Here is a 13,966-nt window from a genome sequence, read left to right as displayed (position 1 = left end):
CCTATTTATGACATAATCAATGCTCGTGCCAAATTTCCCGTTTCTATGACATTGGGAAGTGAGTGATTTAGATTATGTACGTTAAATTTCAACGCCAATTCTTTTGCGCTAGAATTGAATAATCGAGTTGGGACCCAATTTCTTTTCCTATTTTGGAGATAATCTATGCTTTCGCCAAATTTCATGTTTCTACGACATCGGGAAGTTGGAGAACTTTTGGCGAGTCAGACAGTCAGTCAGTCAGTGAGGGCTTTCAGCTTTATATATATATAGATATCATTAGCCCCTCCACACCCCAGGATGCAAGTTTACATCTTGGATGGAAAGCAGTTCTCGCTAATGGACATTAACTTACGAGCCCACGCCATCCACAGTGGGAGCCAGCTGTTACTGACAGCCTGCCTCTTGCTGAAACTGCGGGGATCAGTGAGAGCATGATCCCAGCTGTTAATCATTTACATGCCATCAATGCTAATTGCGACATATAAAAGGTTCACGGAGGGAGGGTGCTTCCTCTGTGACATCATTGGTCCATCACAGTGTAGTTGCAGAAGGCTTATGGGTTGTAGTGGCAACTGGATTCTTAACAATTGCGTCCAGGTCTGCCTTGGCCTATGAGAACTACTGCAATGTATTATCATAGTAATTATAGGATCGCAGGTTCAAATCCCATACAGGGGCAAAATGTGAAAAAAAAAATGGTAAAAAAAAACCAAACATAAACAAACACCTTTTAAGAATCAGAACTTTTTATTTTTTAGTAAGGCTTGTTTTTCGTGAGATGAATTATAGTGTTTAACCCCTTCCTCCTGCAGCGCCTTTTTATTTTCTATCGATGTTTTCTCCCAATGTTTAAAAAAAAAAATCATAATTTCTTTATTTTTCTGGCATCCTAGCCTCATCACGGCTTGTTTTCCAGGATGAGTTGTATTTTACAGTGGTACGACTTATAATGCTGTGCAATGTATTTGGAAACTTAAAAAAAGACCCATAAACACACTATTTTGGAGGGTTTGCATTTACGGCGTTCATGGTGCAGTAAAAATGACATAATACAATTACAGCGATACCAAATTCATAGAGTTTACTTAGTACTTCTGGTAATAAAATAAAATACCTTTTTAAAAAATTGTCGCCATCTTTTGACCCCCCATAACTTTTTTTAGTGTTTCGTCGATAGAGTTGTTTGCGGGCTCGTTTTTGCAGGGTGACATGTTTGTATTGATACAATTTTTGAGTACATACGACTTTTTGATCGCTTTCTATTCCATTTTTAGTTTGAGATGTGGTGACCAAAAAAGCCCCACAGTTCTGGTTTTGCATTTTTTTTTTATGATGATGTCTACCGTGCGGGATAAATAATGCATATTTTGATAGATTAAACTTTTATTGAGGTGGTTGTACAAAATATGTTGCTTTTTATACAGGAAAACTTTGTTTATTAATATTTAACCCTTTGCAATCCAATCTTGGTTTCAGGGTTTCCTAGGGGGCTTTCTCTTTCTACCATTATACAATGGCGCCATCTGCTTGCTAGAGCAAGTACTACTGTATGTGACATTCTGGAGAGGCCTCCTGGCAACAGTGCGGCCAGTAATCTACAGTAAGAATACCCTGCCGGACGTCTTCGGATATCGGAGCTGTACAGCCTTCAATCATAATGTCTTTAGACATCAGACAGTGGATTGGAAAGGGTTAATATTCCCTTTTTTTTTTTTAATATTAGAAAAAACGTATTTTTATTTTTAGTCCCCTGAGGATTTGCGGTCGTTTGATTGCCTATTCAATGCACTGCAATACTTCAGTACTGTAGTATATCGTATTTCTGCAGGCATCCTATTGAGACGTGCCACAGGCACATCTGAATGGGTAGAAACACATGGCAGCCGTGGGGACTTTGAGAAGACCACCGACTGTATGGCACCCCACAATCTCATCGTGGTGGGAATGTTTTGGACCCCCTGAAAGCCGAATGAGAATTAACAGCTGCGTTTGGTGTTATCTCCAATCATGGCTGTGAATGGCAAGTGTCATCTGTCAAATATGGATGACGCCTGCTCCATACAGAGACACCTGGTATACACTGTATATGTACACTATTTAATGTACCATTTCTTACAGGATGTATTATATTTTTAATGGGATTTTGAGATACATATAATGGTTTTTTTTTGTCCTGAACAGTATATATCCCTCACTTTACACTATGTGTTTTCCCTAACAGTATGTACATCATCCCCATACTACGTTTTCTCCCCTCCCCCTACAATATATAACAACCAGTCTGTTTGTCCCCCCCACATTATATAAATCCCCCTTTCTACCAGTATTTTGTCTAACCCTAGGGCTTCTTCCCTATATGTATGCCACTCCCTGTATATATCTTTCCTTCCAGTATGTGTGTGTAAATCTATAGAAACATATATACTATATTATACACACACACACACACACACACACACACACACACGTGTCCTCCTTTGCTCCCACCCCGCACTCTCCTCTGGGCACACATTCACATGGCAGGCCTCGGTTATCAGCCGCACTTCCATAGGGCTGCACTAGTCACATGACACAAAACCTAGGAGAGCCCTGGGGCAGGAAGATCAGCTGATCACTGAATCCTGCTGACTGCCGAGTGGAGAGAGCAGAAGGGTAACAGCTGGCTTCTAGGAGAAGAGGAAGAAGGTGGCTGGCCCACTGCCAAATCAGCCGTCCAGCAGTTGGTGGCCAAAAGCACAGGTTGCACATAGCTATGGCCAGCCCTGGCTGTAAGTCACATTTTACTTCTCCAATCACATTAGGTGCTCAAAGTGGTCGCCATTAACATCCAGACACTTTTGATTTCGGCTAACTACTGCATGAACAACACTGGTGCGGGAAAGTCAAGCACGTCTCCAGTATTTTATTTGGCTCTCCTGATGGCCACATGGTGGTTTTAACAATTGTGCGACTGCTGCCAACTTTAGAGATAAGATAAAAGTACATATTGCCGCCATATATTCAATTCGGATTTTAATAAAAGCAATAGATAACCACCATTGAAGTGTGGGTATACATTTTTTTTAAACACCCTGTATGTGCACAAAAACTTGCAGCTTAAACTTTTTGCTGACACTTTGCAAAAGTGGCAAGAACAGGAGAGGGCTTAGTATGAGGGAGGCGATGCCTTCCTAGAGCTCATCAGATTTACTATAATGTATGTTAAAGATTGGCTAAATTAAATTGGAAGTCTACACCAAGTCTATCCAGTGTAGACTTCATTTTAGGCACACGGATGGCCCAAGATGCACCTAATGTATTAAAAGGTGTGTGCCTCTTATTCCAGGGGGGGGGGGGGGATATATTAATACCAGTGTATGAAATGCCCCCACCCCAATGCCACTACAAGCCACAGAAACATAGAAGATTGACAGCAGAAAATCTTTGTGGTACATCCAGTCCGCCTCTATATTATGTTCTTTTTATTTCTTCCTTAGGACAAATATATGCTTATCCCAGACATACTTGAATTCATTTCTTGTTGATTTTCCAACTATATATGCTGGAAGTTTGTTCCAAACATTTAGAAGTCAACATGATCTACTTACCTTCCAAATGATTTTCCTATAGCAGATGGTCTAGCCTGGTAATAATACTGTTTATATTCATCCATCCAAACCTCTGCTGTGCGTTTGGTGTTCCTGAAGAAGTGAGAAAATGCTAATTTAAAAGGCTGAAAAGATGAATCATCTGAAAACACATATCATATTATCCTCTACAATACAGACAGACTACTAGCAGTTATCACACTACAATCACTAATGGAAATTTGTTAATAAGCTCCTTTATTTAAGGGGAAAAACAAAATAGACCCAGTATAAGCTTTTTCCCTGGAGTGTTCTTTTACAGAGATATGCAAATAAGGAATATGGACTACCTCTGCAGCGCCACCTATTGGATGGCAGCATTCCTTCATATCAATGTCAGACCCTTTATGCAGGTCTTTATAACAATGACTGGGAATAGTAAACCAAGCCAGAAAACAATACACAGACAGCTCTTGACCCACTTTACAGAGATATTCCCATTTGAGACTTTCATGGCATACCCACAGAATAGGCAGTGAAAGTCTAATAGATGTGGGTCCCACTTTCAGGGCCTGCATCTATTTCTAGTTCTGGCTCCAATTGCACATGTCCATGTGAAATGGGGTGGTCAGGATTTACAGAAACAGCTGAGGGAGATTTGTTATGCTTTTTCTGTAACTCCCATAGAAGTCAATGGGAGTTACAGAAACCGTGTAGCACAATGATTTATGCTGTTTTTGCAACTCCTGAGTTGCATTAACTTCTATAAGAGTTAAGGAAACCATGGAGTGAAGCCCACTTGGCTGTTTTCACAAGTCCCAGTCACTCCATTCAACCAAGCTGGGGGCAAAGGGCAGCCACAATTAGAGATATAGTTAAAGGTTCCAGATGTAGGTCCTTATGGGTAAGCCATGAAAGTCTCAGATAGGATACACCTTTAAGCTGGCAATAAACATTAGAAGCAATGCACACAACATTTATGTCTATGTCCATGGGTTATATTGGTATCCCAGAAAACAGGCTTCAAACTGAACTATAGGCTTTAATTAGCCAAACGAAGACCAATAAGGTCTCCATTTGCTTTCAACATTTATGCCAGAGAGGATAGCGTATTCGACCATGCTATGCTGTCTGGCACAAATGGCGGAAACAAACTAAAATGTTATTAGTCTTCACATAGATCATAGAATGGTAGGGATGGAAGGGACCTCCAGGGTCATCAGGTCCAGCCCCCTGCTTAGTGCAGGATTTACTAAATCATCCCAGACAGATGTCTGTCCAGCCTCTGTTTGAACACTTCCATTGAAAGAGAACTCACCACCTCCCGTGGTAACCTGTTCCACTCATTGATCTTTGACTAATTAAAGTACATGGTTCTATCTGAATCCCATTTTTGTAGATTCAGACAGAACCCAAGGATGTAGACATTAACATGGTGTGAATGCTTCCTTAGATAAAGCACATTTAACACATTTTAAAGTGCGCAATAATTTGCTACCAGGGAGGATTGGCTACAGTATTTCCCTTCTCACTATGGAGATAAACAAGTATACTTGGCTGATCAATAGATGGTTAGATAAGGGCAAATGGAACAGGGAAAACAATCAAAATGGTTAAAAAACTTCTATTATAACTATCTGGATGTAGCTTCCAGCTTGCAAGCAATTGCTGCCATTTCTTGGAACAGACTCTCATTACAATGCAGATTTTACAGGCTACATTAAAATATTTATTGCTAAGACATAAGTCAGATTCAATTGATCAGCAAATGGTTTTCAGATTTTGGTATCTGTTTCTGCTAATGTCCTCTTTGCCATCAGCATGGCCATTAATAATGTTAGATCACACGGTTTATGGATTTTTCCATCTAGTTTTCGTAAAACAGACATCTGTTTAACTGACAACATTTATTTTATATTTGTGCCTCACTTATACAAATTGCCTTAATCTAATCAATCTTCTAAGGTCACATTACTTTCCTGCACACACAAATGTCTATTTCATTTTTAATGTATACCATTCATAGGTGATTAGGAAGCGCATTAAAATTACGAACTTCATTAGAGTTCATAATCTGAACAAGAGCAACATCTCTATATTGTTTTACAAAGTCCATGTAGATGTTGTCCTTGGTGAGATTTGTACCTAAGACCCCAGAACTGCATGGCAATGGATCTGGCCACATTCATTGAAAAACAATCATCCATTCTCAATAGATGGAAAGCACATCCGTTTTTTTGATGGATCCGTTGTATAAATCCGCCATTAAAATGGAAGGATTTTTTTCCGCTACAGTTCAGTTTTGCCGATTTCCATTTTGGGTAAAATTGGATTTGTCAAAAAAAAAAACACTAGTATGAACATAGCGATTGTTTTTTTTCTATCCAATTACAAATGAAAATATTTAGTACACATGAAGAAAACATAAATCATTTGCTTCCACGTACTTGATATAGGTCAGAGCATTGCCGTCAGGAAATTCATAGGGGTGACGCTTTCTGAACACATGGCCGACACGGCTGCAGGGAACAATTTCTAAGCTACCTCCACACATCCAGACCCGGAACGAGAGCTCTATAAGACAACATGTCAATAGAATTTAACCACTAATGATGATTTTTTAGGCAATAAAGCATCACATTTTGACATTCCTGTTTATTATTTCCAATCAGCACATTAGTAGATTATCGAAGAGGAATAAAAAGAGTTACTAAATAGTACCAATACAGAATGGATAAAAACTAATTTTCAATTTGTTCACATATGGCTTACATGTTAGGGGAGGGTCCCGGAATTGGGATGTGTGCTAATCAGGAGCAATGCCGCAACCACAATTTACTGATTCAAAGCAGCAATCAGCAATTGCTTTTCCTATTGAAATCAATAGTATTCTCTTAAAGTCTATTGGAGTTACAGAAAGAACAAAGCAATCAACTTGTATATACCATAAATGTCCATCATTTTTGAAATGTATATTCATTCATACAGTTAGCTATATGCTTATAGTGCTCCCAGAGATGTAACAGGGCTGTCCAGTTGTAAACTATTGATGGCTATAAACAGAATAGGACATCAATAGTAAATCAGTGGTGTGTGCCACCTGGGATCCCCACCAATCAATCAGCTGTTTACCAGTCCAATGTGCTTGTGCACTGAGCCGATTTCTGCAGGAAGCAGACAGCTCCATTCTCACTGCAGTGGCCAGGCTTGGTATTGCAGGCAGCGTTCCCATTGAAGAGAATGAGAACTTTGAGTGTAGTACCAAGTCTGCCCACTGCAGTGGGAACAGAGCTGTCTGCTTCCTGAAGAAATCAGCTCAGTGCACAAAACATAGCAGCCTGGCAAACAGCTTTCTCGTGACAGAACCCCGCTGATCAACTGTTGATGGCCTAACTTTAGAATAGGCTATCAACTGTACAACCCCTTTTAAATAGAGCTGCAATTCATGGTGCTCATTGCAGTCAAAGCATGAGCCAGACCATGACCTAAAAGTGCAACTCCTACCAACTGGGGAACTCTCTCCTATTATTTCCATATGCCCCGACAGAGCAAATAACGAGAAGTTATCCAGAGAGAACAACCCATTCAAATACTGGTACCATCAGGACATAGATCAGTGTTTCCCATCAAGACTCTACTGATTTCAACCTACTTAATCACACAAAGCATGCAAGAAAAACATAGTACAGTGGTAGGAAAAAATTACAGAATGCTTTACCAAGACAAAGCTTCATAGAGGTAGGGATGGGAAGAGTGAAAAATGATTCCCCTAAGGTAATTAAGTCACGAACAACTGGCATAGACACCAAGTGTGCCCATGATGCTCATAACAACCAACCGGGGTTCACTTTATCTATATGCTACATTTTTCTAGTTCAGGAAAATTAAATATAAATTCTGGTTGCTATGGTCACCAAGGTCACTTTTGTTCAAAGACATTTTGATGCATGAGACACATGAAGGGTTAACTAGCAATCTGTTTTTATAGCCTGTCATCTACGTAGACTGTGAACATTTACTATTCTGCAGTATATGGAGCTTCATATCTATCTTTTTGCCAAGTTAATAAAGTCTCATAAAAATCACAGACATACACGGGAGGCAGCAGCTTCACCCACACACTTGCTGCAAATCATAAGATTTATGGGGAGACTCAGGCAGATAAATAGCTTGAAGAATGATTCATCCTTATTTTATGATGCAATAGATAAATGGGGCCAAACTGGCAAATTTAAACACTTTACTTTTACACCATTGAGGCTTAAATGATTACTTATCGGTGTCCAGCGCAGCAGAATGTAACAAATACGTGAAAATGATAATTTACTATTCGTCTCTTATAGCCATGAGAATGGCCAACGCTTGCTGCACTGATAAAACAGGAGACAAGGAAAATAGAGTACGTGTTTATTGCATATTGAGGCTTAAAAGAAGCCATCCCACCAAATATATTTATAACGGGGGTATCCAACTGCAGGGACCCTGAGAACGGTGCAGCCCAAGTTCCCTGGGTGAATGGAGTGGCAGTGCACAAACATGCCCACCACTCCATTCACTTCTATGGGACTCAGGGATATAGTTGAGCCCATCACTCAGGTATGTCCATAGATAGTTTACATAGTGATGGTCACAGACGCGCACTGCTGCTCCAGTCATTTGGCGGTGCACCACTTGTATGATCGATAGGGGTCCCAGTAGTCAGACCTCCAGCAAACATTTATTACCCATTATATGGAAAAGTGATAACTGTTTTTGGTGTCAATCCCCGTGTCTTTCTTGATGGTGTTCAGCCAACATGTCTTTTGTCTTCTGTTTCCTTTTACCACTGACCATTCCAAGTAGTATTTCATTTTCCAGCGAATTTCACCCTTTTCACATGTCCAAAAAAGTCAGCCTCTGTAGCAAACTACCAGAGAGATTTGTGCAGCTTTTATCCCACTATCGCTTGTTCTCTCAGTAGGAAAAAAATGAAAATAGGAACAACTCTTCCATATTTAAAGGGGTTGTATAAGAGTCAACTTTTATCACCTATCCTTAAGATAGATGATAAAAGTCTGATCTTTGGGGGGAGGGGGTCTCCTTACTGAGATCCCCACCAATCCCAAGAAGAAAGATCCTGTGTCCTCCCCTCCTCCTTACTGTGGGATTACTGCACCCCTTTGCAGTGAGGAGGAGCTTGTATGGAGCTGTGGCCATGCATGTGATTCATTTTTAATGGGACTGCCGGAGATAGCGGAGTACGAGCACTTAGCTATTTCCATCAGCCCCATTGATATGAATGGCAAAGCGACTGAATGTGTGTCCACCACTCCATTCAATCGGAGATCACTGTGGGTAGGAGAAATGACCCTGTAGTGACGAGAAGAGGGGGACACAGGACCCCCATTATTGGTATCAGTGGGGGTCTCAGCAGTGAGATCCCTAAAGATCCTAGGGATAGCTGATAAAAGTTGATTCTGGTATAACTCCTTTAAGAACAGGAAGTGCCCACAGAAATTCATGTTGCTCATCACATCTTATCTTGTGCCTGAACAACTTCTTGAAAACATCCATAAATCATTTTCCAAGCTCCTCTGCAGCATTAACCCTGTCTGGGGTTTATATATTGTAATTGGGAATTGATGTTTATGCTGTTAACCTTTATGGTACATGATATTCAGCATTGAATCTGCTGATGGCTGCTCTGTATCTGGGTAAAAAAAACAGGGTTCACCAGATGCTGCGTCCCAGATAGCCCAAAGGCAAACCGTTGTATGGCAAGGTGGACCCACATCCACCTGCCAGACACAATGCTGCCTATGGACTTATTATGCAGATATGAATATTTACTCAAACACCTTAATATATTCTTGAACCACAGACCTTAGCTTGGAGACTGAATTTGCAACACAACTATATTCAAAGTTTGAGAAGTTGCAGTGCAGAAATTATTGGGCTTAGGGCTCCTGCACACTGGCGAGAGCGATATCGAGATGTGATTGATGTCCCGATTTCGCTCTAGCAATCCTTCTGGAAGCCCTGGATGCGAGGCATTTCCGCAGGGAAACTCCCTCTCATCCCACCAGGGATGAAGGAATCTCCTGCTGTGGCTGTCACAGCCACAGCAGAACGTAGTGGTCTTCTCCCATACATTTCAATGGAGCCAGCGGCAGCAGCGCCAGCCCCATTGAAATCAATGGGAGATGCTTGCGGTCCTCTGCCAGTGCTGTGACAGCAGTGGCAGGGGACTCCCCATGAGTGTTGAAAAAAAAAAAAATAATACTAATACATCACCTTGGAAGCGCTGTTATTTCTGGTGCATCTTCTTGCAGGTCCTGGCACTCCTCTTCTCCTTCTCTTCCAGCAGGGGATTTAAATATCCCCGCCCCCTGAAAGCGCTGCTTCTGATTGGCTGAGTGCTGTGACCAATCAGAGGCAGTGCTCATTCATTGTCACAGCAGTGGCAGAGCACTGCGAGCATCTCCCAATAATTTCAATAGGGCTGCCACCGGCCCCATTGAGATGAATAAGAGAGAGAGCAAAAAGAATTGGACATGCCGCAATTTCGTTTCAATGCTGCATCGCAAGCGTTAAAACATCGCACATGTGCATGGAGCCATTGGCTTCATAATTTTGCAATTTCTCGCAGCCTGCAGCGCTGGAAAATCGTGCGATTCCCTTGCCAGTGTGAAGCCACCCCTATTATTCTTAAGATTCTGCAGCATTCTGGGACATCTTGTACAATGTAGCATCACTGTTTCAACAAAGGAAAATGACTGCTGGTAGAGCCTGCTGTCTGTCAAGTCTATTTTTTTTTTTTTTTAGTAAGGAAAGACATTTAGTGTAAATTCCTAGTGGACAGGTTTGTCAAAGAATAATAAAATAGTTGTTTTTCTACTCAAAGTAATACTAAATTATTCACTTTTTTGCCTTCGTGTGATGTAATTCCCAGGTAAGAATCTTAAGGCTACATTCAAACGAGTGCGAAACATGCACAAATATGAACTTCATTCTGCGCTTGTGCAATGTGATGTTTCCCATTTAAATCAATGGAAACACTTGCGATCCTCTGATGCGCATAAAACAAGCGCCGGAGTATCACAATTTCACACAAATTTCACTGATGTTTTTGCATGAAAAACACCTCGCATCCGCAGGTAAAACACGCATTGACAAGCGCGATATAAGGCCAAGTTCCTCTGCCCAATATCGCGCTCACCCATGTGAATGTAGCCTGAGAGTCCGCTGAAGATGAATCCTCCTGTAGAGCTCAGAAAATGTGGCTTGTTTGGTCACTTAATGCAACAAAACATCTCATGATAAAAATAAATCACTTATGACACTTTATTACAAGACTGAATTCAGCAGTGATACTTTTACGCCTACACTACTATGGCTCTCTAGAACAAACACCCAACTGCACAAAATTCACTTATGCTACCAAGCAACTTCACACCTACTGCTGCAGTTCCTTCTTTAGACATTGTTCCCTTCAGTAGACGTAAAGCTAAATGCTTATTAAAGGAAAATAGAAACAAAAACATACCAAAGTTCTCTCCTCCCCAGATGTCCATCTGCGTATCATACTTTCCCAGCTGGTTGAACCATGACTTGTCAATTACAAATATTCCACCTGCAATTACAGGAGTCCTAGAACAATAAAAAAATATAAAGACATGGTATTCGTCATAAGCAAAGGACACGAGAAACTTTTCATACTTGCACATTTAATACCACATTAATACTAACTTTGTCATTCATACAGAGGAATTGTCAGGCTGTTCCATCTGCTTATGCGTGTTGGTATTTTAGGTAAGTGTTTTGGCATTTGTCAGTCATTCTTGGATGTCTGCCTGCAAGTCCCATTTGCAGTTCAGTTTGTTATGGTGTCCTGCATATATATGCATGTTCCCCTATCCCAATCCTTTCCTTCGAGTCCTTGTTTGGGTTGCGTCCGTGTAGGTTGTTGTTGTTGTTTCCACAGTCTGCACAGACGTAACATAATGACCAGCTTTTTCTTTGTTTTTGCTCTGAGTGAGGTGTGTCTTACGTTCAGGGCGAACATGACAGTAACATCATTTAGGCCTCCCGCACACAGGCGTTTTTGTACAGCATTTAGCGCTGCCTTTTTAATGCTCCGCTAATTGCTGTTCAACGCTCCCATTCATTTCAATGGGGCTGTTCACACAAGCGTCAAAACATAGCGTCCTCCACACCGCGCTTTGACATCGATGCATGTTCTATCTTTGGCCGTTTTCAGCTGTGCGTCGCCCTACTGAAATGAATCGGCAGTGGTTTCAGTGCTGCTGAAAACATGGCACAACTTGGTACCACAAAATGCAAGTGCTAGTTACACTACCTAAACGCTCACCTAGCTGGCGTCGTCCGGGTCCCTCCAGCTGCTCTTCAAAGCTCCGGGCACTTGTCATCGCCGACAGAGCATCTTCTGCAAGTGACTGGGTTTGAAGAGATTGCTCTGATTGGTTCATCGAGCATGGGCTGAGCCAATCACAGCCATTTAACGAATGGCTGTGATTGGCTGAGCCAATCAGAGCAATCTCTTGCTGAAGGCGGGGTCTTCAAACCCGTTTCTAGCAAAAGATGATCTGTCGGCGCTCACAAGTGCCCGGAAGCCTACTCGGAGCTCCAGAGAGCAGCGGCAGGGACCCAGGCGGTGCCACCTGAAAACACAGCCAAAATGCTGGCAAAATACGTGCTAGTAAATGCAGCTTTGAAAAATGCTGTGTTTCTGCAAACGCCTGTGTGAGGGTCGGCCTTAAATGTACATTTCTTCACGTTAACTTTTCTGATAAAGGAACGTCTGTAATTTAAAAGATTTCAAATATAATTGTTCTATCTTTTTTTAACCAATAAATACACAGATATAGTATGCATCAAACTAATGTTTGGCGCGCTACATCTGTTTACTTAACGCGTCGAATGATAGTTTAGTTTGGAGCGTTATGTAATTTACATAGGCACTGACATATAATTACTGTCTGCGCTATTCAAGTTGTGTAGTTGTGCTATGTTGATGATACAGTGTGCAAAATTCAATTTTAGAAGTGTTGGATCGGTATCACTTCTACAATAATATCTTTTTTTTGTACCATGGCCAGAAAAATCTATGTGATGTTAAAGGGAACCCGTCACCAGGTTCATGTGACCCAAGCAATAGGCAGCATGAACCTGGGACAGATCTGCCCAGTGCCCCCATGTAGGTGTTGTTCTGAAATGCTGTGGAGTTTCAGAACTCAAACACTTTGAAATTTGCCTATTTGAATCGGGAAAGGAGCTTTTAAGTCAAAGACACGAGCCACACTGGGCTCTCCCCACCTGCAACATGTTGACTGACCTCTCTCCCTGTTTGTGTATATGGAGAGAGCTGTTACTCTGAGTGCTGTGGTCAGGAAGAGGCCGGCGCGGCCCACCTGTGACTCGATAGCTCTGTTCCTGGGTCAAATTAGGCAAACCTCAAAGCGTGTTTATAACACCTACATGGGGGCGCTGTGCACTTCTGTACTGGGTTCATGCTGCCCGTTGCTTGGGTTGCATGAACCTGGTAACAGATTGCCTTTAACAGCACATAGATGTTTCTGGCCAACATGACAGCGCACCATTTTTGCTGCACATCATTACTATAGGGTGTTTTACTCGAAGTGCAATCCTCATTTCGGCTCATAATTTGTGCAGAATTGCACTAATTTTCAGGAGTCTAGTGTTAACCCTTTCCAATCCACTGTCTGACGTCTTCTTACATTCTGATTGAAGCTTGTACAGCTCCAATGTCAGAAGATGTCCAACAGGTTATTCTTATCGTCTATTGCCAGCCACTCCACTGTCGGAGCCTTTCTGGCGCACACACAGTTACTTTGGCCAGCAGATGGCACCGTTGTATAACAGCAAAAAAAGAAAGCCTTTTAGGAAACCCTGAATCCAAAATTGGATTGGAAAGGGTTCAACGATAACTCGTATCCTGTTCCGCCACAGGTGTATCGTTTGTCACGGGCATGACCTGCCAGAGTGTAGTTTGCATTTGTGGAGAAGCTGGGGCTCATATATCAAAACTGTTTAACAGCAAGACTGTCCTTGTTATGGGTTCAAAAGTGCTTGGAGGTTGGCGGTGACCACTTTCAACATCTTCTGTGATGACTTTGAGCTACCAAGAACCAAGGTAGCTGTTAGTATTCATTCCGGTAAGATATGATTGTCCCAACCATAAATATTGTGAATATTGTGAGTATAACACCTTGCATAAATAAAGAAGAATAAGGCCTCATGCCCACGGCCGTGTCTGACTCCGCCAGCGGAATATAGCAGCGGAGTCCGACACAGCGCCCCCAAAGACCCCATACTCACATCTCTGGATCCGCCACGCGAGTCTCATTTGGCGCGTAATCATGGCATACTTCTGCTGT

At 41.8% G+C, this 13,966-nt stretch overlaps 1 protein-coding gene across 1 annotated transcript in view; it reads right to left on the bottom strand.

The window, feature by feature from the left end:
* GALNT16 (polypeptide N-acetylgalactosaminyltransferase 16) overlaps positions 1-13,966 on the bottom strand; it is a 128,224-nt gene that overhangs the window by 27,236 nt on the left and 87,022 nt on the right. Inside the window, exons 9-11 of the mRNA XM_066608491.1 lie at positions 11,095-11,198; positions 6,017-6,143; positions 3,591-3,683 (exon numbers count right to left, since the gene is read on the bottom strand). Of these exons, the coding sequence (XP_066464588.1) occupies positions 3,591-3,683; positions 6,017-6,143; positions 11,095-11,198 (324 nt within the window). The remainder of the gene's footprint in view (positions 1-3,590; positions 3,684-6,016; positions 6,144-11,094; positions 11,199-13,966) is intronic.

This window comes from Eleutherodactylus coqui, chromosome 6 (assembly GCF_035609145.1).
Source record: "Eleutherodactylus coqui strain aEleCoq1 chromosome 6, aEleCoq1.hap1, whole genome shotgun sequence".
NCBI lineage: Eukaryota > Metazoa > Chordata > Amphibia > Anura > Eleutherodactylidae > Eleutherodactylus > Eleutherodactylus coqui.
The sequence above is the reverse complement of the archived record's forward strand: the minus strand, read 5'-3'. Positions and strand labels throughout refer to the sequence as shown.